This window comes from Mustela nivalis, assembly GCF_964662115.1.
Source record: "Mustela nivalis genome assembly, chromosome: 11".
Taxonomy (NCBI): Eukaryota; Metazoa; Chordata; class Mammalia; order Carnivora; family Mustelidae; genus Mustela; species Mustela nivalis.
Genome location: NC_139030.1, coordinates 52,864,421 through 52,885,686, shown reverse-complemented (window position 1 = coordinate 52,885,686; position 21,266 = coordinate 52,864,421). Strand labels below are relative to the sequence as shown.

At 36.6% G+C, this 21,266-nt stretch overlaps 1 protein-coding gene across 7 annotated transcripts in view; it reads left to right on the top strand.

The window, feature by feature from the left end:
• The window catches only part of CSRNP3 (cysteine and serine rich nuclear protein 3), a 209,524-nt gene that overhangs the window by 109,155 nt on the left and 79,103 nt on the right, over positions 1-21,266 (top strand). For 5 of the 7 annotated variants that reach the window (XM_082689892.1, XM_082689893.1, XM_082689890.1 and 2 more), the window contains one exon: positions 19,113-19,283. In XM_082689892.1, the coding sequence (XP_082546018.1) occupies positions 19,136-19,283 (148 nt within the window). In that variant the 5' untranslated portion in view covers positions 19,113-19,135. Of the gene's footprint in view, positions 1-1,316; positions 1,541-3,314; positions 3,412-19,112; positions 19,284-21,266 lie in introns of those variants that run through there. The other 2 variants (XM_082689895.1, XM_082689896.1) reach the window with 2 other exon arrangements.

Genomic DNA, 21,266 nt, shown 5'->3' with positions numbered 1-21,266 from the left:
TAATTGTTCCCAGAAAATAATTTCTTATTAATGGAAGGCTTAAACAGGTATATATGTTTACTATTTTTAAGATTACTGAATTATTTACAAACACTATTAAAATGTACTGTATGTCTATACAGAAAATTTATTTTCTGGTCTTCATTTATGGTGCTTCTGCCTTTTCTGTCTGTGCTCTTTGTTGCACTTTGCATGTATTTGTCATAAAATTTCAACTGAGATTAACAAGCAACAAGCTTTTAATTACCAATTCAATGTAGACAGATTATTAAAGAGATAAGAAATCAATTTTTTTCATCAAGTTCCAGTAACTAAGTAGCTTTTTCATTTGGAGATCCACAATCCATTTTTGAATGTGAAGAAATGATTTGGGGCAATTATTTAATTATTGAAACATTTAAAAAATGCTAATCTGATGATATATGTATGTACATGTGGAGACACGTATGTACATACACACATGTGGGTATAGAGCAGAAAATTCCTGTAAATGTTAAAGAGCTCTGAAACTACTTGTTAACACTGAAATCAGATAAGGTAAACCATATGCTTTATTGAGGTTAGCTGTCTAGAATAAGTTACTGCATTTTAAGAATTAATATGAAACACATGTCCTTTAGATCTTTAAATTGAAATCTTCATTGTTCTTTTAAGTCAGCTGTTCTAGGAATGTGTCATCTTTTGAGAAGATAAATTAATCACCTTCCTCATTTATATACATCAATAAGAGACTCACCCTCTTATCTACTTTATCAAAAGTAATTAGAATAACTCTATTTTTATTCACATATAGTATCTATCAGGGATTGAGATTTTCTACTGAGGAGATTTTGAGGGAAACAGCCACTTATCCTTTTAGAAAATAACCTCCTCCAAGAAAAAGAAACCCCAGCAATCTAAAGGTTAAAACACACTGTCACATCATTCAGTTGAGCAAGGCTCTTTACTAACATTTATACAAAAGTACTTTTAGAAAGCAGAAGGTAGAAAACCGCTTTTTGCTAGTTCACTTTCCTTAAATTATTATTCAGCCTCTTATTCAAATAAAATCTAGTTAACTTCTTTTGAATGCCTGCTCAAACATTTTCCATAATAATAATAATAAAAAAAATCTTGTGAAAGGATTTCCATAAGTCGGGCTGCATTAATGACTTAGAGCAGCTTCATAATCTGTTATTCCTTCCTCCTAGCAGACCTCAGCTGATAAAAATATCCATAGACACAGTGAAGTCAGTGGCATGCCTGGCTTTCTCAGACAAAACTCCCATGTGATCACATATAGGCAGCCTCAGTGAGGCTGATGCCGTGCAGCGAGCAGTAGGTAATGAGTCTTTGTGCAGAGTGAGGCTCTTGTCGCTGAACAATAAAGCATACGGTACCAGCAATAAAACACAGGGCTGGCAAATTTAAGAAGATTTCGCTGAACCAGGAAGAACAGTGCCTTCGGTGATGCTGACACATATTATAAAATGATAATCAATTTATTTTGGATTCTAATGAATAAAGAGTGCAAGGACTAAGACTACAGCTATTTGAACAGGTCAGTGATTTTATAAATGACTCCAACACTTCCTTGTGTTGGATTGGATTTAAATTAGGATGGGCTAGTGTGTGTTTTCCCTTAAACAAAAACTTTGCAAGGTATTTGCAGTGTGTAATATGAAGGATACACATGAATTGACCCAATGTGATTAAATTGTTGCTGTAGTCAGATGTGTTAGAGAAATGTTTATATGATTGTAGTAAACCGAAAAGTTATTTATCCTATTTAAAAATTGATGGGTAAGAAAAAAATGCATCTGATGATTTCTAATCTTCTATATATGCAGAAATAATATAAATCAAAATGCTACTAATAAATTGCTCAAATAAAAAGCTTCACATTTATTTTTCCAGTGTTAAAAAATCCTGTATTATAATAGTTCACATGTCTTATAAATTGATGATGTATCATTCAGATTTTTATTGATGCCTTTCTGTACACTGCAAGAGGAAGGTTTGGCATGTTTAGTTATTTAAATGAAAAATTTTTAAATAAGAGAATTTTAAAACGTTAATAATGCTACTGTTAGAACAATGCATTTTATATTTAACTACAGTAATATAAATCTATGTTAGTTGGTTGTGTGCCTGTTATTTTTCATTTTATGTATCTTTTGATAAGTGGAAAATACTTCATAAAACCTTTTATTTTATACATATCATTCACTCACTAATGGAGAAAAACAAATTAGCTTAATTTTCAAAAAAGAATGGGTTAATTTTGTGATGATGCATATTTCCATTGACTCACCATTTAGAAAAGAATGTGTGCCTTCATGTATATTTATAAAATATATGCACACACATGACCTTCTGTATCTAGAAAATAACCACTTCTTGGGTTTATGAGCAGTAGAGAAGTTTATGTTTGAAATAGCGAGATTGCTGTGTGTAGGAAGACAAGGGAAGAAATAACTCTAGCAAATAATAGCACAACACTGAACATCCTTGCCAAAGACAGACAAGCATTACTGCTACATGAATCTTTAAATTTCAATACCTAGTTTAACTTTGCTCTACATTTTTACTGCTGTATTGTTTGAAAGGCATCTTGGGAGCTTAATTCTTAACAATTAATTTCTCGGACACCATTTAGGATGATCGCCTTTAAGACACTAGGGCACATTTAACATTTTATAGATTTACTATAGTGACTTTGTGTATGTGTACAGTAACTAAAAGATATTTATGCTTGTAAAATGCTGTTTAAACCACCACCACCTCCACAAGACAAAATACCCCATATCCCTAATTATGCCGGCAATGTGTATGCCAATGGGAAAGAAAATAGCTATGTTTCAAAAACAAGAGAAGTTAATGAAATTTTTAAATTGGTTTTCCACATGTATTTAAATGAAGTATTTGACTATTTGGGTTTCCTTGGTTACCATAGTTGCTGCTGACAGCTTCTTTTGGTGGGGAGGGGGGAAAAGCAGGACTCTAAAACAAAGAGTTAAAAACACTTATCCATTAATAGATCTGGGGTCTGTGATGCTGGCAGCCCAGGAAGTCCGTGCCCACTCCCCATCGCCTGTTCCATCCCTCTGGTGATTCAGGTATTAGGCACAACTGCGGTTCCACACTTCCTTACCCAGCATTCCGTTTCAGCTGCTGGAGGGCTGCCTGAGCCTTATGCAAATGAGACCAGCTCTGAGGCTTTGACTGCAGAAGCGAGGGTGGGGGAGTGGGGGGGGGGTGCAGAAGGGAGTTCAAAGGTCACAGGGCTGGTGGAAGGCTGGATCAGTTGGCCGGAAAAAAATGCACGGGGCTTCTCTGCAGCAGTGTTTTGCAGCAGTTAAATGAAGTGTGCTTTATTTCTCAGAGGGAAGATTTTACAGCGTGTGCCGTAGTCGTTTAAAGTGCACGCAGGTACGGTGACAGATTTCATGATGCGCCTAATTTTATTTCTATAAAAGACACTGATGAGGACTGGCTATTTTAATTCATTGTGGAAATTGGCAAGGCGTTCTCGGTATTCAGCTTCCCTTAAGTAGTTTATTATATCATCTTAATGTTGTGTGTTGTTTTTTTTTTTTTTTCAATTGGAAACATGGGTGTTTTGTTCCAATGGGATAATTTCATGTGAGGAAAACATTGAATTGGGGCTTCTAAATAATTTTATTTTTTGGAAAGTTTTTGATGGCAGAGAGATGTCTGGGTTGAGACATCTAGATAAATAAATATGAAGACTTACAACTTTTACGGAATTTTCCCATTTTTAAAAAATGTATTTTAAATTAGACCTGGGTTCATAGCCCAAGATTCTTGTGAGGTATCTTCAATTAAATAATGTAATTCTTTTGTTCCATCCCACAAGACATCATAAGGACAGTTTTAATAAGTTGTATTTTCATTTCATTTTAAGAGAGAGTTTCGGTTTTGATGGTGTTCATTCTACATTTATTGCTTATTTGGGGGTTATATTTTTTAAATGCTTCTGTAATTTTTCTAGTTGTAACTAATTTTCTTTGGGACTTTTTAGACAATGCTATTTTGAACTCAACATGTTCAACTTTCTATGACTTTTCCTTTCAGTTAAGTCTGGATTGTAAAGTGATTCTCAAAAATGTCACAGGCAGGACAAAAGTCCTCTTTTTCCATGCACTAAATATCACACTTTGGTAAAATGTGTGATTACATCATAGTAAAGTCTGACCTGTACCAAACAAATGTGTACTCACTTTATTGTTCATAATGTTTTTTTATTTCCAAAACATATTTTTAAATAAACTTAATTAAAGCAGCATGATCAGACGTTTATCCATGTCATTAAAAATTTTAAATGTATCAACTCAGCAGTTAAAATGTTGATGGGGGAAAAAATGTTACCTAATTTGCATCAAGCGTGCATCTGTCTATATTACAGGTTGTATGTGTATGAAAATTTATGTTGGAAAGATGAAGAGACAAAATAATGTTTAGTCATGAAATTACTGCTTTATGCTTTTTTATTTGCATAAGATTTTAAAATGAATTCTATGAAGCTTACATACAAAGAGCTAATACATATTTAGATAAACTTAATTACTTTCTTTGCACTGAAAAGAGGGCGTTAATTTTATTATAATGATTAAGGCTTAGTAGTTTGGCAACAATATCTTTTATTTAAAAATGGGGGGTGGGGTGGGTAGAGGGTAGAGCAAAACAGGAGGATAGCTGTTTTAAACAGTGAAGGACAATTATTTCAAATATTTGTGAAATGCCTTTGTGGTAGTCACTTAGGGCCTGATTCTTAGCCTTTATCACTTTGTGAGGACATTATGACATTTATCCTGAATTCTGAGGTTAATTTGGGAAAAGGAATTCATATTTTGTGTGTTTTTTATAAATGCAAAAACTGCTATTTTCTTCTAAACTCTTTCTCTTTTGAAACTTTCAGTAATGACTGCAACTAAAAGGGTAGATTTTAAAGAATTTCCTTCTTATGTTGAATGGAATATGCTGTCCTCTGGCCCAAACAACATATTTGTAGACCTTTGTTTTACATATATATAAATATGTGTGTGTGTGTATATATATAAAGTTATATATCCTGAAATAAATATGTGTAGATGCATTTTGTATATGTTATCTATTATATATTATATCTATAGTGTATGTTATAATACATATATGTTATATACATACATAGCCAAATAAAATCTTTCTTATGGTTAACCATATTTAATCAAACAATTCTGAAACACAAAAATTTTCATTTTACTTTTACCTCAGGTCATGCCCACAGTTTGTCTACTAACCTCTGTGTGTGTTCTAGGCAGAGCACAGTGAGAAGGGAAGGGCCCAGCATAAATTCATTGAGGCAGTCCAATACTGTTAACTTTTAAGTGCAACCAGTATCAGGTAGCACATTCTGAATATAGAAATAAAAACAGTATGGGCCGAAGAAGAAACCCTGTAAAGGTTCTTGGAGAAAACCTGGTAACAGACAAGTGTGAAATAAAGAGAATTGTGCTTCCGTAAGCCACGAGAGAGCTATGTATGTCCTGCAGCAAATTTATGGCTTTGAATATCCTGGATAATTTATGTCTCTATGCAAATTCAGTCAAAACTTTGAAGTCTTTTTTGCATTTAGCTTGAGCGTACTACTTCCATACAAATCTCAGCAGCACGGACATAGTAGGTTCATGGACTGGATATTTAAACATATGTAGGAAAATGTGCTTTGTGTCAATGCAGTTCAAATCAAAATCGTAAAGTAGAAGAGTAAATAGAGTAAAATAGAACAAATCATTGAAGGATACACAGTTAGTGGACTTGAAGAAATGGTGTTATATCAGATTCCAAAGAAATCTTTAATGATTTTTCAAAAATTAATTTCCTGCTTTCTGATTACCAGTCTGTCTTTGTCATCACTCAAAACTAGAGACCATATTGTGAGCTTGGAAAAGATTTTAGGGCAAATATGTTTTACTCAGTCTAGCAGTATGGAACGTAGTCTAAAATCCACAAATAACTGTTGTCATCTGAAAATCACATGTGTAAGTTTTAGGTTGTATTATCTCTGTATATGTCCCTTTCCTGAAATTCTGGTTTCTATAAAATAGAAATAAGAGCAAAATGACTTATAATATATAAAAGGAAAATGTCCAAAATAATTGAGTATTCAAAACAACCACATTTATTTCTTTTAACCTGACATTTCTTAGGAAACAAGCAAAATAAATGATTGCATTTTTTAGTTACCTATTCTGGAATTGAAATAGAATTATATTCATTTTATAGAAAAGTATAATAAGATTATAAAGTGATCTTAAAGACTTACTTTTATTCCATATTATTAAACACATGACAATGCTATAGTAATACTTTGTCTAGAACAGTTGGGAAATAATCTGCACTAAATAAACCAATTTTCCAAATAGGTGAAGTTTATAGCCTTAATGGTCAGTTTTTTAAAATATTACTTGCTTTCAGGGACACAAAGTATAGAACGTATCATTCTGCTTTGTTGAGCAAGTAGAAATCAGTTTAGGCTTTTCTTCACAGTGTAAGGATCATTATTTCCACCATTACATTGGACTTACTGGAAAAGATAAAACTGCTTCCCAACTGTTCCCTAACACCAAATGGTCTTGCTATTATATGTTTTTGGTATACAATTGTATATGCTTTTTATATATTTTATATGCTTTTTATAATTTTACTCTTTTCTCATGTTACTACTTTTTATTTTTTAATACAGTTAATCATTGCTCTTTATCTGAGAACAATTTAAAAATCAAGTTTATACACTCTGTCTTACATTAAATTCTAAATCTTTTAGGCTTTGGAGGGCAAAGGGAAGGAGATAAACATCTCTCCTTACTTTTCCTTTGTACCGAACTTCTGGTCCGTGTGTATACACAGTATTATAAGCACAGGGACATAAAAAATAAAATTTATCTTAGTTTTTCTTATGTTCAGGATATTGAAAACCATGTTTGAACTCCAGTTCTTACTACTGCAGTGAGAACCTGGCGTATTATATCATCCACAGGAACTTGAAACTGCGTTACCTAAGAGGGAAATGCCTAAGAGGGAATCTCTAACAGGTATACCAAAGAAAACACACGGACCAATTTTTTTTCTGGCATTTGACAAAACATTGGTGCCACATATCTATTCTTACCAACTTTAGAGGCTGTGGTCTATTTCATTCTCAAATCCTGGGGCTCTGAAATTTACTACCTCCTACCACCATGCTAGTTAGAAAGAGTTATTGCTTGAACAATCTTTTATCTCCATGCAAGTTTATGAACCCACATATTGATGCAGAACTGTATGTCGTGTGTGTGAACGTGCATTTTCTCTAATCACATACAGAAAAAGTAAGACAGCTGAGCCATCAATCTTCATTTCTTTGAATATTCACTAATACAATGTATGTGTTAAGATATACAAAGTAGCTAATGCCAGGCTAGCAGGCCAGGGTTCTTAGTTCTCAAGTTTTCTATAAAAACCACTGCAGCTTCTTATGCAGTAACATCATCCTACAGGGGGGGGGGGGGGGGGGAACTGTTCTATTCAAAACAACTCACCAGGTTCTGACAAATAACAAAGAACAACATGAGGCTGCGGTTTGAGAAGGGAAATAAACGGAGGGCAGAAGAATCATACAATTAAATTAAATGGTATCCCTGAAAATAAGCAATGATTTCAAAACCCACAAGTAGAGGGGGGGCCTCGGTACTTATTTTTTTTTAAATGTTCATTAAGCTCCAATAATTGTTTACTGCCATCTTTATCTGTAGTCATGCTGAGTAAAGCTATAGCTAAATGGAAGCTAAAGTGTATTCACAAGGTGTTAGTGTTTACATATCCTCTTCAGTCTCCCAGAGAAAGCAAAGGTAACTACAAATAGCGCTCTGCCAGAAACTGGCTTCTTGATTGATGGTGTCGCTTTAGCACACAATGTATTGGATCATTCTAAAGTGATCACAGCTGTTGATGACAAGAAGCTTTGTATTTTTATATGGTACATCTTTTGGTATATGTGAGGCAAGTTGTTTTTGTTTTGTTTGTTTTGTTTTGTTTAATGTTAACTGTTCTCAGACACTTTGGAGTTCCTGTCATCCTTCCCATTTCCATTAGGTCCATAGGTGGTCTCATACACTCTGAAGTGCTTTGAAGATGTGAAAGAATGTTGGTTGCATGAACTTAGTGTCAAAAGATACTCTGTAAGAATGAAAGCGAGTCCAAAGTACTAGGGGAAAAATGCTTCCTATTCTGGTCTTCTTTTGCCCGTTAGCATTTTAAACAAACCTCAACAAATCTGGGTAATTTTGTTTAATACAGAAGTGCCTTATAAATTTAGGGCAATTCATGAACAACCAAACAACCAGGAAAAATATCATATTGTTTTCTTGATAGGTAAATGCCAAATGCCTTTACTATGTAGTATGTAGTTTCTTGGGTATGTGAGTTCATACTATGATGAAGAGTGTGAAGAAGCTGAGTAGGAGAGTGGTTAAGGGCTAAGGCTTAAATTCCAACTCTGTGTCACTTCTAAGACATGGTCTGCCACTCAGAATCCATGTGGCCGTGGGCATGATATTGAAATCTGTAAGCCTTGTCTTCATCTGCACAGTGGAGTACATTATCTCGATGGTTTTTATGAAAATGAAATGGCACGATGCATGCCTGGCACATAATAAGAACCTTGTAAATGATAGCTAATACTACCATTTTTCAACCCAAAGGAGTTGATTCCCTGATGCTGATAAGTCAAGTTCTGCTTAAGCCTATAGTTACAGAGACTCTTAATGAAACATCATAGATTTCAGCAGATGAGGAAGAGACCTGTTTTCCAAAAATAGGAACTCATGAGCAATTTATTGGCGGCCATACCTCCCTGGTACCATCTTGTATTCGAATGCAGCAAGTAGAGAAGACAGTACCACAGTGATCAAAGTTCAAACTATACGTGGCTTCGTAGATACCTTGAATCTTGCCAACTGGAAGCATAGTCTCCACAAAAATCCTCACATATGTTTTGGCAATATGTACTTCCATAAGCTCTCGTTTTATATCCTTTATTGCTTTAAAAATCTTCATCTACATGTCTTTGTTCTACTTTTTTTCTCCATTTCCATGTTGACTATAACTAAGGTGTTAGTCATTCATCTGTCTGCTCCATCCAGGTTTCCTGTCTCATCCATAGACTATGAACTTCTCAATTATAGAGAGCTCCTGGCACATAGTAGATGCCCAAGAAAGGTTTGCTGATCCTAGCTAATGAGTTAAACGGGATAATTTCTCTGAATCATGAAACAGTCACAGGTTTACTGTTTTAAAGTTCCTCAAGACCAGAAGGATGTTTAGAAATATTCTATCAATTGATATAGTCATAAGGTTTTTCAGAAGAAATTTAGTAACGTCCTTAGAGGGGCTTTTTGATAAACATACATGGGTAACAAATGTTGGATGAATTGATGGGGAGGAGGATCATGGGTCTTGCTTTTGTAAACTTGTTTGAATGGTAGAACTTCTTTAAATAATGAGTTTCCAGGAGAATGTATGAGTTTGATATGACTTCTATTCTGAACCAATTTTAATCTGTGCCAGTCGAACCTTCCATTGAGACCTGAAAACCCAGGTATTTAATCTTACACTCTATATTATTTTTACTAACTGCTCCACAATGTAATGTTAGCTAAAAGTTAAATAACTTGTTCTGTGCCTTAGGTAGTAAAAATCTAGATCTTGTCTAAGGTGGTAATTCATTTTTAAAGAATGTCCAAAGTACTTTTTCCTACTTATTCCAGTTTTTAAAATCTCCTTTTTTTTTACACATTAACCTTGGCAGGATCACAGTGTTTGGATGGGTATGGTCTTAAAGTGCGGACATATATTATTACCCTGATGTCCACTTCAGAGTACTTTATGAAGAAAATGTTTTCAAGGTTCCTTTCCCTTTGGACTATTCTGATGCTTGTTGTGAAGGAAAAGGATATCATATCCCTTAAATACCCTTTGATCTACACTGGCTAGTCTACTTTATTATTTAATCAGAAGCTTTCTAAAAGCCTGACAAGAAACTTCTTAAGTGCTAAGGAGGAAAAAAAAAATGTTGTCTTTCAGTGTCGCCATTATAATTCTAAATTCTTCTACTCTGTGAAGTCTTTTTTCCCCCCTTAATGCAGTAAGTCTTGCTATTCGCCCAAGGAATTAGGCTAAGTACTGTTCTGTAGTCTTAATAGCAAGAACATAAAATAAATTTTTCATTGACACTTTTCTTAGAGTAGGAAAAATAGGCTTACAATGGACACTTGATCAATTCTCAACAGTTTTAAAAGCCTTATCATGTTCTTGGTTAGTTTTTTCTGCTCTTGCTAAGTAAAAGAGTTAACCTGGAAATTGACTTTAGGGATGGACATGGGCTTCTAATTCACCTGTATTCTAGTATGCCATCTTGCCAAATACCAACTAGTGATCAATGTTTAGGGTTAAGAGGCATAAAAACCAATTTCCATCTTTCTTATACTGGTACTAATCTTAATGGCAGGTAAAGTGGAAAACTTTTTGGGCTCTCTCTCCGCCAGCCAAATAGAGTCAAGAACACTTTTACCCTTAGTAATGGTGGAGGACCATTCATCAGCAAGGCCTTTATCAGCAAAGCCTAAGTCAATTTAGCCTTTGGTTTTTGCATACAGTGAGGGAAGAGGGTATGGACAATTAAGAGGCATCCATCTTTGATGGAGGCCATGGTTCTTATTATTTAACTGCCAGGTAGTGCGTAATACATCAGAGCCTGTTCTTACCAGTTATGTCTGCCCCCTTATTTTGACTGAAGTGGAAATTGAGACCCAAGGAGATAATCCTCTTACTTAAAATTAGGCCACTTGTTAGTAGCTGATCCAGGATTAGACTCCAATTTGATGACCATTCATTTACCGAGCAAGCACTAGAGTACATATTCAGTCCAGGAGGAACCTTACAGTGAAGTGTTAGAATATGGCAAGTCAACCAGCAATTATGATACAGTTTGAAATGTACCACATGCTGTGAATACAGAGAGGTCACTTAACCTACAATGCGGTGGTGGCCATGAAATACTTTTCAGAGAAGTTTGGATCAGACCTCTTGGGAAAATGATCTAGATTTCTGAAATCTCAGTTTCCTTTTTTCAAATTACCTTGCAGAATTGGGAAAACAATTGCATAGAGAGAATTGATGCAAAGGGTCTAGCCCATAGTAGGTGTTCACTAAAAGCTCTGACTGGTATTATAAATGGAACCAGGCAATCTAGTTACCTTTTAGGAAAGACAGACACTGTTTGGGGGATGTCGTCCTGCAACCCAGAACCATTCACCAAGCTGCAAATTTCCAGAGGAGGTCAGTTTGGTTTCAGGTAGTTGTATTAGAGTAGTAGGTAGCAGCCAAGAGAACAGTGAAGAAAGGAGCCCCTAAAAGTGATATGGAATGTCCCCTTGAGATTCAGTGCCCCCCCCCAGTACAGATGGCAGAAAGACCTGAGAGAACTAGAAGGACCCCTGCCCTTGGCAGTGGATGACCCTCGTGGTAAAAGGAACAGGAGGCAACAGATTCTCAAACTTTTTTGATGCTTTGAACGAATGTGTTCACAATGAATCATTTCTCCGAGTTCTGGATATCCACCAAAGCTGGAGAAATGGTATAAATCACCAGAGTTGAGGTCCTTAACCAGAGTCCATGGATAGATGGCATACATTTGTGACTTATGTGCACTTTTTTCCTGGGGAAAGCTTTGATTTCTTTCATCAAATTCTCAAGCTGCAAATCAGCAAGCTGCAAACATTTGGAGATCCAAAGCACATAAAATAACTCAGACCTTTAACTCAAGGTCACAGGCAACTCTGGCACAAGGAATTCATACATAATTGGGGAACCCTGCAATCATTTCTCCAACAAAAATATTCATTAGACAGAAGTGACCCCAGGGTTCTTGGCTTAAGCAGGCACCTGGGCAAGAGAGGTGTATTTGGCCAACTTGCACTTCCCACATTGGCAAACCACCAGCAGCATTTTTCACATTGGTGGTGCCCCATGGAAACACCTTGCAGGATTTTACCTTGTGAAATCATTGCCAAATCCCTATCCTCTTGGCCACAGATATGTTCATTTCTTGCCAAATGGGTTAAAGCAAAAATGGTCCTAGTTTGTGGAAGAAGATAGCCTCTCTCTCTCTCTCTCTCTCTTTCTTTTTTAAATAAGAGAAATGCAGGCACAACATCTGATGCCAGCTTTTTAAAATGATGATTTTCTTATTCAGCAGGGACTTAAGTCCATAATCAGTATTCGATTAACACAACAGTGTCAGGGCTGTAGTGTGAAACATCACAGATTACAGAGTACTCAAAGTCATGGTTTTTTTTTTTTTTTTTTTTTTTAAAGTGGGGGGGATGAAAAGGATTTGATGCAAACTAACTTGATTAAAACTGTGTCCCAACCGTTAGGGACACAGCTAGATAACTAAAGATATCCCACCGGAGAATTCAAAATAACATTTTCATGCGGTGGTGGCCATGAAGCTCTGCTTTCTTAAATATTGGAATAAAACCTATTCACCATTAATTGAGCAACTGTCCTCTTCATCTTCTAACTGGCCCAGTAACAATCTGGCTGATGAAGTGTGACATTGTGAATAATCTTGCTTTTGCCAGCTAGGTTTTTCCCACCTGCTATCACAGATGAGCCACACACCAGTATTTTTGTCAACCTGTTTGCAGTGCTGCTCAGCTCATCATTAATTTGGTGAAGCAACCAGAAGAAACATCAAAACTGCTTTCTATTCTCAGAGAAAGTAAAGGAAGCTTCTTTTTCTATGCAACTTCATCCTCACCCTGGTGTTTCCTGGGCCCCAGGCCTATCGCTGATTGAAGCCAACCGCCTCCCCCTATCGAAGTCATTGGAGTAGAATTTTGTCGTAGTTTCATAGCTTCTTAAGCTTGTTGGAAGAATTCGATGAGATCATAAAGGAAATGATTTTGTTCTTTGATAAATCACGAAGAGATGTCCTTCCTGTCGTGTTGTAATGCAAGGTAACAGGCCCCTTGATGTATGCCAAAACACCAAGTGTCCTTGTGAATGACACTCGCAGTGTAAAAAGAGCCACACTTGGGCTAACTACAAAATGAGCAAGGAAGCAATGTGAAGGATAAGCCCAGGCCCCCAGGAAGAAGTGAACAGAGGGGTTCCATGTGTTTCCCTTTTCTCCTAAGAGTGCCATGTGAGGCTTCTGGTTTCAGCAGCCTCCACAAAATAAGGACCTATTGGGTCGGATGAACTGGGAGCTCACAGCTTACCACTCTTATTTTTTTTTTCTTCCTGCCAGGCGAGAGAAGAGACAGCATCTCACTAAAATAAACCTCCTCATTCTCGTAGAAGGAAATTCTTGTCTTGCCAGAGTTACTTCCTTTTAAATTCATTTCTTCCTGGGGCGCCTGGGTGGCTCAGTGGGTTAAGCCACTGCCTTCGGCTCGGGTCATGATCTCAGGGTCCTGGGATCGAGTCCCACATCAGGCTATCTGCTCAGCGGGGAGCCTGCTTCCTCCTCTCTCTCTCTCTGCCTGTCTCTCTGCCTACTTGTGATCTCTCTCTGTCAAATAAATAAATAAATAAAAATCTTTATAAAAAAAAAAAAATTCATTTCTTCCTGCGCCAGTGATAGGCCAGGCCTGCCCTTAACCTGCTTACCACTACCAACCTCCTCACCTTTTGTTCGTTGTTTGATAAACTTATGATTCACCGTAATGACCTCTCAAGTCTTATTGAGTTCCCTCTGATGGGTAAAAGGCAGAAATACTCATGTATGACCACTCCAGGTGGTGGTGGTGAGGGGAGCATTTATTTAGATGTTTTTTTGTTCATTTTATCGTCCTTCGTCTTTCTCCTCAAGAGCTAAGAGTAAAAATAAACACAGATAAACAACATAATTAGTATAAATAGATCTTGAAGGTGATTTATTTTTTTTTTAATCTAAAAGTCAAATGTAACTGGGTGTCCTAGATTTTTATTTGCTAACCTTGGCAAGCCTGAAGTGGTTCTGCAAATCAGATCACCCCACTCCTCAGATTTTGGGGACCAATCGTATTCTTAAGGCATATTGTCTGTGGTCATTTCCTTACGATACATAGCAAAGTATTATGAAATCAGGACAGAATGAAAGGAGAAAACAGGATTAAACATTAGATGAATATAAGTGGGATAGTAAGAACTCAATGAGCCACCTATGAAAGCTATGAAATTTTTACGCTGTCAGAAGAGAGTGATATGAACCAGATTCCAACAAATACTCAAAGTTAGCTTCAGTCATTTTTCCAAATGCATTAAAATGTACATTTTTATCCAGCTTCTTGATTTGGCATTCTTAACGAAGCTCTCCCACTTACTTCAGTCTGTATCCTTCTGGCTTCTGATATTTTTTCCAGAAATACATTAAACAAAAGAATTGCACTTATAACCATAGAACATCTAAGTGTAGCTCCTTGGCATTCTTTTTTTTTTTTTTTTTTATGGAGAAGTCTGAAAACATTTATATTTCTTTACTACTTTTTCATTAAATGTGCTCAGAGGCTTCTGAGCAATGGTTACATCTAATAAAAATTTGAGAGCAGTGGTATATGTTAGTCAAGAATAGTGGATATCCCAAGACCACAGGATGCTTATTAGAGTTTTATAACAAAGTGGTTATTAATTAAGCTTGGCAATAGAAAGGACATGAGGGGGCAGGGAGAGGGAAAGCTGTCCAAGTGGTGAATTCACAGACTATATTAATAAATGAAAAAAAAATAAGATAAATCAGAGTTAGACAAGGAGGAAACATTGGCTTTGAAATGAAGTTTAACTTATTGAGGTCTCTGAGTGAGATTCTCGGGAGTAGTACCTATTTGAGTGGCTGTTTGCTTTCTGGCTGTGCAGTTGAGTGATCAAAGGGCTGACTTCTGACCCAAGATGGGCTAACATGTTACTTACTCCTTAGAATGTTAAACTTGAACTTCAAGACAGAGAGAAGTTGCTGGGCTTAAACCTGGTAACTGTGGTGTTCTAGAGGGAAGATCAAGGAATTTCTACAGTCATAATCCTGGAAGATGTCCTTATTCCTGCCTTCCTTTGATTTTGGATTTCAGCTCGATCTTAGATTGCATGAACTAGTTCAGTATTTTTTCCAACAGATGTCTATGTGCTTAAGTTAGCTAGAATTTGCTTTTGGGTTGCTTGCAAGAAAAAAAGAAAAAAAAATTGTATGACGTTTTGAGGTCAATTTCATCTTCATTTTGATTCTCATTCAATCAAAAATGCCAGGTATTTTGTTAGTAAGAGGCATAGAGTGGTGAATAAGATGAACATGAGTTTTATTTCATGAAGCTTTCAGTCTAGCAGAGAAAACAGATACTGATAAAGTAATTAAAGTATAAAAATGGAAGGGTTTTATTTATCCATCAACAGACATTTGCTAAGCACCTATCTACTAAGCACCTATATTTAAGGCACTGTTCTAGACTGTTGGTACATTGGTAAAGAAGACAAAGACCCTTCCCTTGCATCTTTTAGCAGGGGATGAACACGATAAGCAGTAAACATCGAAATATATAAACAAACAACATGGATTTCGAAGATGGTAAGTGCTATGGGAAAAGACATTAGAAAGGAAATTGGGAGGAATGGTGTATCAGAAGTCCGTGAGGCCAGAGACAAATGGCAGGTTGGAGAAACAGAGATTATTGGAGCTAAAATAGTGACAACAAGGCAGTGGCTAAAATGATGATGAAGAGGTTAGCCAAAGTCAATTGTTAAGGATGTTATAAGCCATTTTGAGGATTTTGGATTCATCCTAAGACAATCCAAAGCCACTTAAGAGTTTTAAGCTATAGACTGACATGATCAGATTTGCATTTTAGATTTATCATTCTGCCTGCAACCTGGAAAACACATCGAAAGCAAACAGTAGTGGATGGGAGAGAATATTTAGGAAGCTCTTGTCCTAGTCCAAATGAGAAATGGTGATGCTTTTGACTAGCATATGTTTCATGAATTGGAAAACAGTAGCTGTGTTAAAATGGCTGTTGTGGAGGCTTAGACTTTCTGCTTCTCATATTTAGAACAAATTAATGCCTGTCCAGATTTATCTTCTGTTCGCTGGGCTTTGATGCTATATAAAGCCAATCTGAAATGTTGACCACTTTTTCATTGGCTTCATATCCATGAAGTTTAATTATGCCTCATCTTTAGGAACAAAAATATGATAAGTGGATATTTAAGGAGCTGTGGCAGCCATAAGACAGGCATTCATTCTACTCCCTTGCATCTGTACCTAACTAGCCATGTATCGTCATTCTCGAATTCTGAGAGAACCAGTACAGGATAGAAGCAAACCAGGTTTATGCATCTCCTTTATTACAAGGGCCTTCCCCCTAAATTCTTGTATTCTTTTCCGCCCCACTGAGATAGTGTAGATGCTGTAGGAGAAAACCACTTGTTCTATTTACCACCCCACCATTGGGTTTAGATGGGGGTTACCTTCCTATAAACAATGGGTCATTTGACCCTCATAATTTGTTGTAACATCTTGTTACACTCACACAGTATTTTTTAAAGACAATGAAAGTAAGTAACCACTATGCTTGCTTGCTGCACTTAACAAGACTGGTTCAACACTGAACCAGCATCATGGGTGTATGTGAAAGTTATGCCCCTGTGTAATTATTTCAATTTTTAATTTCCAGCTCATATACTAATCCCAGACTAAATGGTCAGACATTTCTTCGTTCCTTTGTGCTGTGTCTAGCTCAGGCTCTTTCAGTCTCAAATATGTAGACAGAAATTGTATCCAGCCTTCAACTCCCTTGCTTACTAGTCCCAAATATAAGAGCAAAAAAAAAAAAAAAAAAAAGAAAGACTTCTCAATTTCCTTATCATCCCTCCAAAAATTTCCCCTCTCATTCCCGAGAAGAGTACCAAGTCCCACTTTTTACCATACTGGAACAAGGTTCCCTGTGGTCCAGTTGAATGACCTTGGTTTTTGAGAAATCTGCCTTTCCTAAGGAAGCTGGGAGAGATGGGCTGGAGAAATGCAGCTAAAGGATATTGTTTTTAACTGTTCCCACTGCAGTACCTTATTTTAAACATGGGTTTCCATCTTGTATTACTTTGTGTCTTGGAGTCTCTCCCTCATGAATTACTTTGCATCTTGTTTGAAGTGAACCATTTTAAAATTTATATCCTGTCCTACTTTTATTTCAAGAACTTTACTTAAAATATCTTTTTTTTTCTCTTGCCCTGCTCAGATATGCATGAACATTTTATGCATTTCACACTCTTTAAGATAGAGAAAATAATATGCTAATTTGAATAGTGGTAAACTCAGAGTCAGAATAGAGATTTTATTCTCAGGGAGTGGACAGTACAATATCTTCTTATGACTATACGTTATCTCCATCATTAATATAAGTCGTGTAGAAGACGTGGATTAGTAAAACAAGACCGTAGGAGATGAATGTTGGAGTCCTCTCATTTGGGTGGAGGCAGCATGGTGAATGTTTGCTCCTCGAGGGCAGGTAATGGGTCCTCCTCCCTTTCTATCACCTATTCCACCAAAGCAGTCAAGCATATACATACCAGTTACTCAACATGAAGTTAGATGTGCAAATGGAAATAAATGATAAATACTTATGAGACATCTAGTACTGTACTGACTTATACTAGAAATCACACAAGGGATGGTGAAAGAAGAGGTTTTGACTAGGTTTTGAGTACTGGGTTTATGTCCCTCTAGGACAGGTATGCAGACACCCCCAATGAAGGAAAACCCCAGGAAGGGAGCTGCTGGAGTGGACTAGAAATCAGACAAATGGTCCTCTGATTTGAGTGCATAGAGACCGAGGCATGGCCTCCTGGGAGTTTCTGATCCAACAGATCTGAAGTGCGGCCCAAGAATTTGCGTTTCTCCCAATTTCCCTCCCAGGTAATGCTGATGCTGCTAATCCAAGTAGCCCACTTAAGAAACTACAGAACTAGATCTTGGAGAGCTGGCTCAGCTGAAGGGACCTGGACAGGCTGCTTGCTGTGTGATCTGCACGGGGATGTGGGTGGGGGCGGATTTCAGACGTGTCTCAGGGCCGTATCTAGAATAGTTTTAAGTCTTGCTTCCTCTCAGTCAATAGGACTGGTGGCTACACTCTGGCAGGAAAAGGAGAGGTTTCACGAGCTCAAATAAGAGTTAAAATCAGCAAACGTAAATAAGATGGAAGAAGGGATAAGTGAAATCAACTTAGTAATACTTTCAGGGAAGTTAACCTAATTTGGCAATGTAAGACCATGTACATGTATATCTAAGCTAATTTTTATATAGGTTTTTCCCTGAAATATCCTTACACTGCAAGGAAAGTTTATGCTCTTTAGCTGACTGTGCATACATCAAGGTAAATGGGGAAGGTGGAAAAAGGGCAGCCCAAGGAGAGAGGAAAACCCATTCATCCTAGAGAAAGCATTTAGGAGAAACCACTCCCACCCTCCCCCATTCCCACTCAGCAGGGTCTCTCAGGTAGTTCCTGCCACAGCAGCAAGGGCTTCAGTAACCCTGGCGTCGTCCTGGGAACACATCTCATCTTATTGCAGTATTGAAATGGAAACTACCTAAAATTTAGAACGGTTTCATAGGCTTTGTTGTTTTCAGCTAATTAGGTTCTTGCATTTTAAAACTCGACTCTGAAGTTTTTGCCTACTTATCTGTGCTTCTTCCAGATGAATTTTGTATAAGGCAGGAATCATTTAGGACTCTGGGGGACGTTGGCATTCTTTTCATTACACAACTTCATGGACTCAGGTGGATTTTCTCAATTTGCCAACAAAAAGAATAGAGATAGTGCATTAACATGAACTGTGTTTAACAAAATGATAGAATCTGGTAACCAAATGGGCAGTTGCTCATATTTAATTTAATTTTTGTTAATTTGAAAATATTTAAAAAAAATAAAACTGCTTAGTGATCCTTTCAAGAAAAGGCTCAGTTCATGTTTTTAAAAAAGCACAGAAAAATGACTCTGGAGACCTTAGCTACACATCTTGCGGTCAAATATTTCAATGCTTCGTTGCTCTCATTCCTGTTACAGGTACATGTGACAGTGTTGCAGCTATGAGTGGAATTTTAAAGAGGAAGTTTGAAGAAGTTGACGGCTCCTCACCCTGCTCCTCTGTGCGGGAATCAGATGATGACGTTTCCAGCAGTGAAAGTGCTGACAGTGGGGACAGTGTCAATCCGTCCACTTCTAATCATTTTCCCCGTGAGTACAGAAACCATACCTGAAGCCACTTTTCTGATTCTGCAGTGAAAATAATTGTATCATCTTAGGCCCTTTTTTAAACCCTTATTATTAGTTTAGTTTTGTTTTTGTAATTGATCTGAAAACAAAGCACGATTAATTAAAATTAAGTCTCTTTGAGGTAGCGGTAGATTCTTGTATTTGGATTGCTTTTGGCAGTGGATTATTTGGTAGTGTTAATCAACTGACTCAGTGAAAACAAGCGTATTTTATTGTTATTAATTTTAAGGAAGCACCCTACTGAGAGTCGATGGGGAAAGACAAGTCTAGGCACAAAAATGCATCCTCCCATAGCTGAAATGGTATTCTGGGTTGGTAGGGGAGAAAATTGATGTATTTGGGAGTGGAAGGTCTAGGATATGATGAGAAAGAGCTCACCAGCCATGCGTGAAGAGATGAGAAACCTGCAAAACTCTCCCAGATGTGCAAGTGCATTGCAGTTTATACTTCTTTCCACTCATTCTTTTATCCCATTCCTAAGGAGAATATGTAAAGCCCACAAGGAAAAAATAAAGAGATGTATGCCTCTGGATTCCTTTTTTCTGCCACACTGTAGCATTAGTGCTCGCTATCATGAAAGGTATTGTGAAGATTGCAGGACTGATGAGAAAGAATTCTTAAAGTGATACAATCTATAAGCTAAAAGAAACTGACTAGTAATAGCTAAAAAATCTTCTTAAATTTATGTTTCCAACAGGAAGATTTTACTATATCATGATACCACGGTAGATAACTAGTCTTAGTTTTTCCATTTTTCAATTCAGTGGCTGATTTTATTAATATATGATTCTAGAACATAGAATTTATTTCGGAAATGTGACAAACTCGGAAAACCGAAAGAATTTGTAATAGTTTTAAGAGGGTATTAAGGAGCTCAATAAAACTGTTGAGTATGAACCAAACACTAAAATCAAAAGCATTGCTTTAAACAGGCAAAGCTAGGGGCACCTGGGTGCCTCAGTTGTTAAGCATCTGCTTTCTGCTCAGGTCATGATCCCAGGGTTCTGGGATTGAGCCCCACATAGGGCTCCCTATTCAGCGGGAAGCCTGCTTCTCCCTCTCCCACTCTCCTTACTTGTATTCCCTCTCTTGCTGTCTCTCTCTGTCAAATAAATAAATAAAATATTTAAAAAATAAACAAGCAAAACTAATATAAAATGTAATGAAAGGACAATTAAATGATCATAGCAGATTAAAAAACCATAAAATATTAAGGGACAAGGTCATTGTGTAATGTTGGAGATCTACAAATACATTTACCTATGTCATGATGATATGAGATGAGCTTGTGTTTTTTATTTAAAAGGAGATACATGTATACCTATTTGGTCTTAGTATTAATAGTGATAATAGCAACAACATGATCATCTGGTGGAGTTTTGTGAAGATCAACAGCACAAGTGAGATAATATACATGAAAGAACTTGGTAAAATATTAAGTACTAAGCGCATGTTATATTGAAAATTATGATCATAGCTAACATTTCTTGGATACATAAATGCTCCAATAGCTTTATATACATTATCCCTACTCTGTGTCAATTCTGAAAATACCACTACCTTCAGTTTAAAAGGAAATATCTGAGGCTCAGAGACCCAAGCATCTTGCCCAAGATCACACATGATTGGAGGCTGGTACATATGTGTATGTGTGTACCTCACCCCATAGTCTTTGTTTTTTCCATTACCTCACGCTGCCTCTTAATTGTATAATATTGGACATATCTTTAAAATGTTGTTCATTGAGAATTATAAAAGAATTAGGTGAATTAGTAAAGAGATAAGTTATGTTTCTGGATTTAAAGATAAATAAAGTTATCAAAGCCTTCCACATTAATTTACATATATGAATATAACGTTAATAAAATCCTCAAGTGCATTTTCTTAAAAGGCGATTGAATGATAAAAATCTATTTGGGAAAATAATGAGAATAAAGGTATATT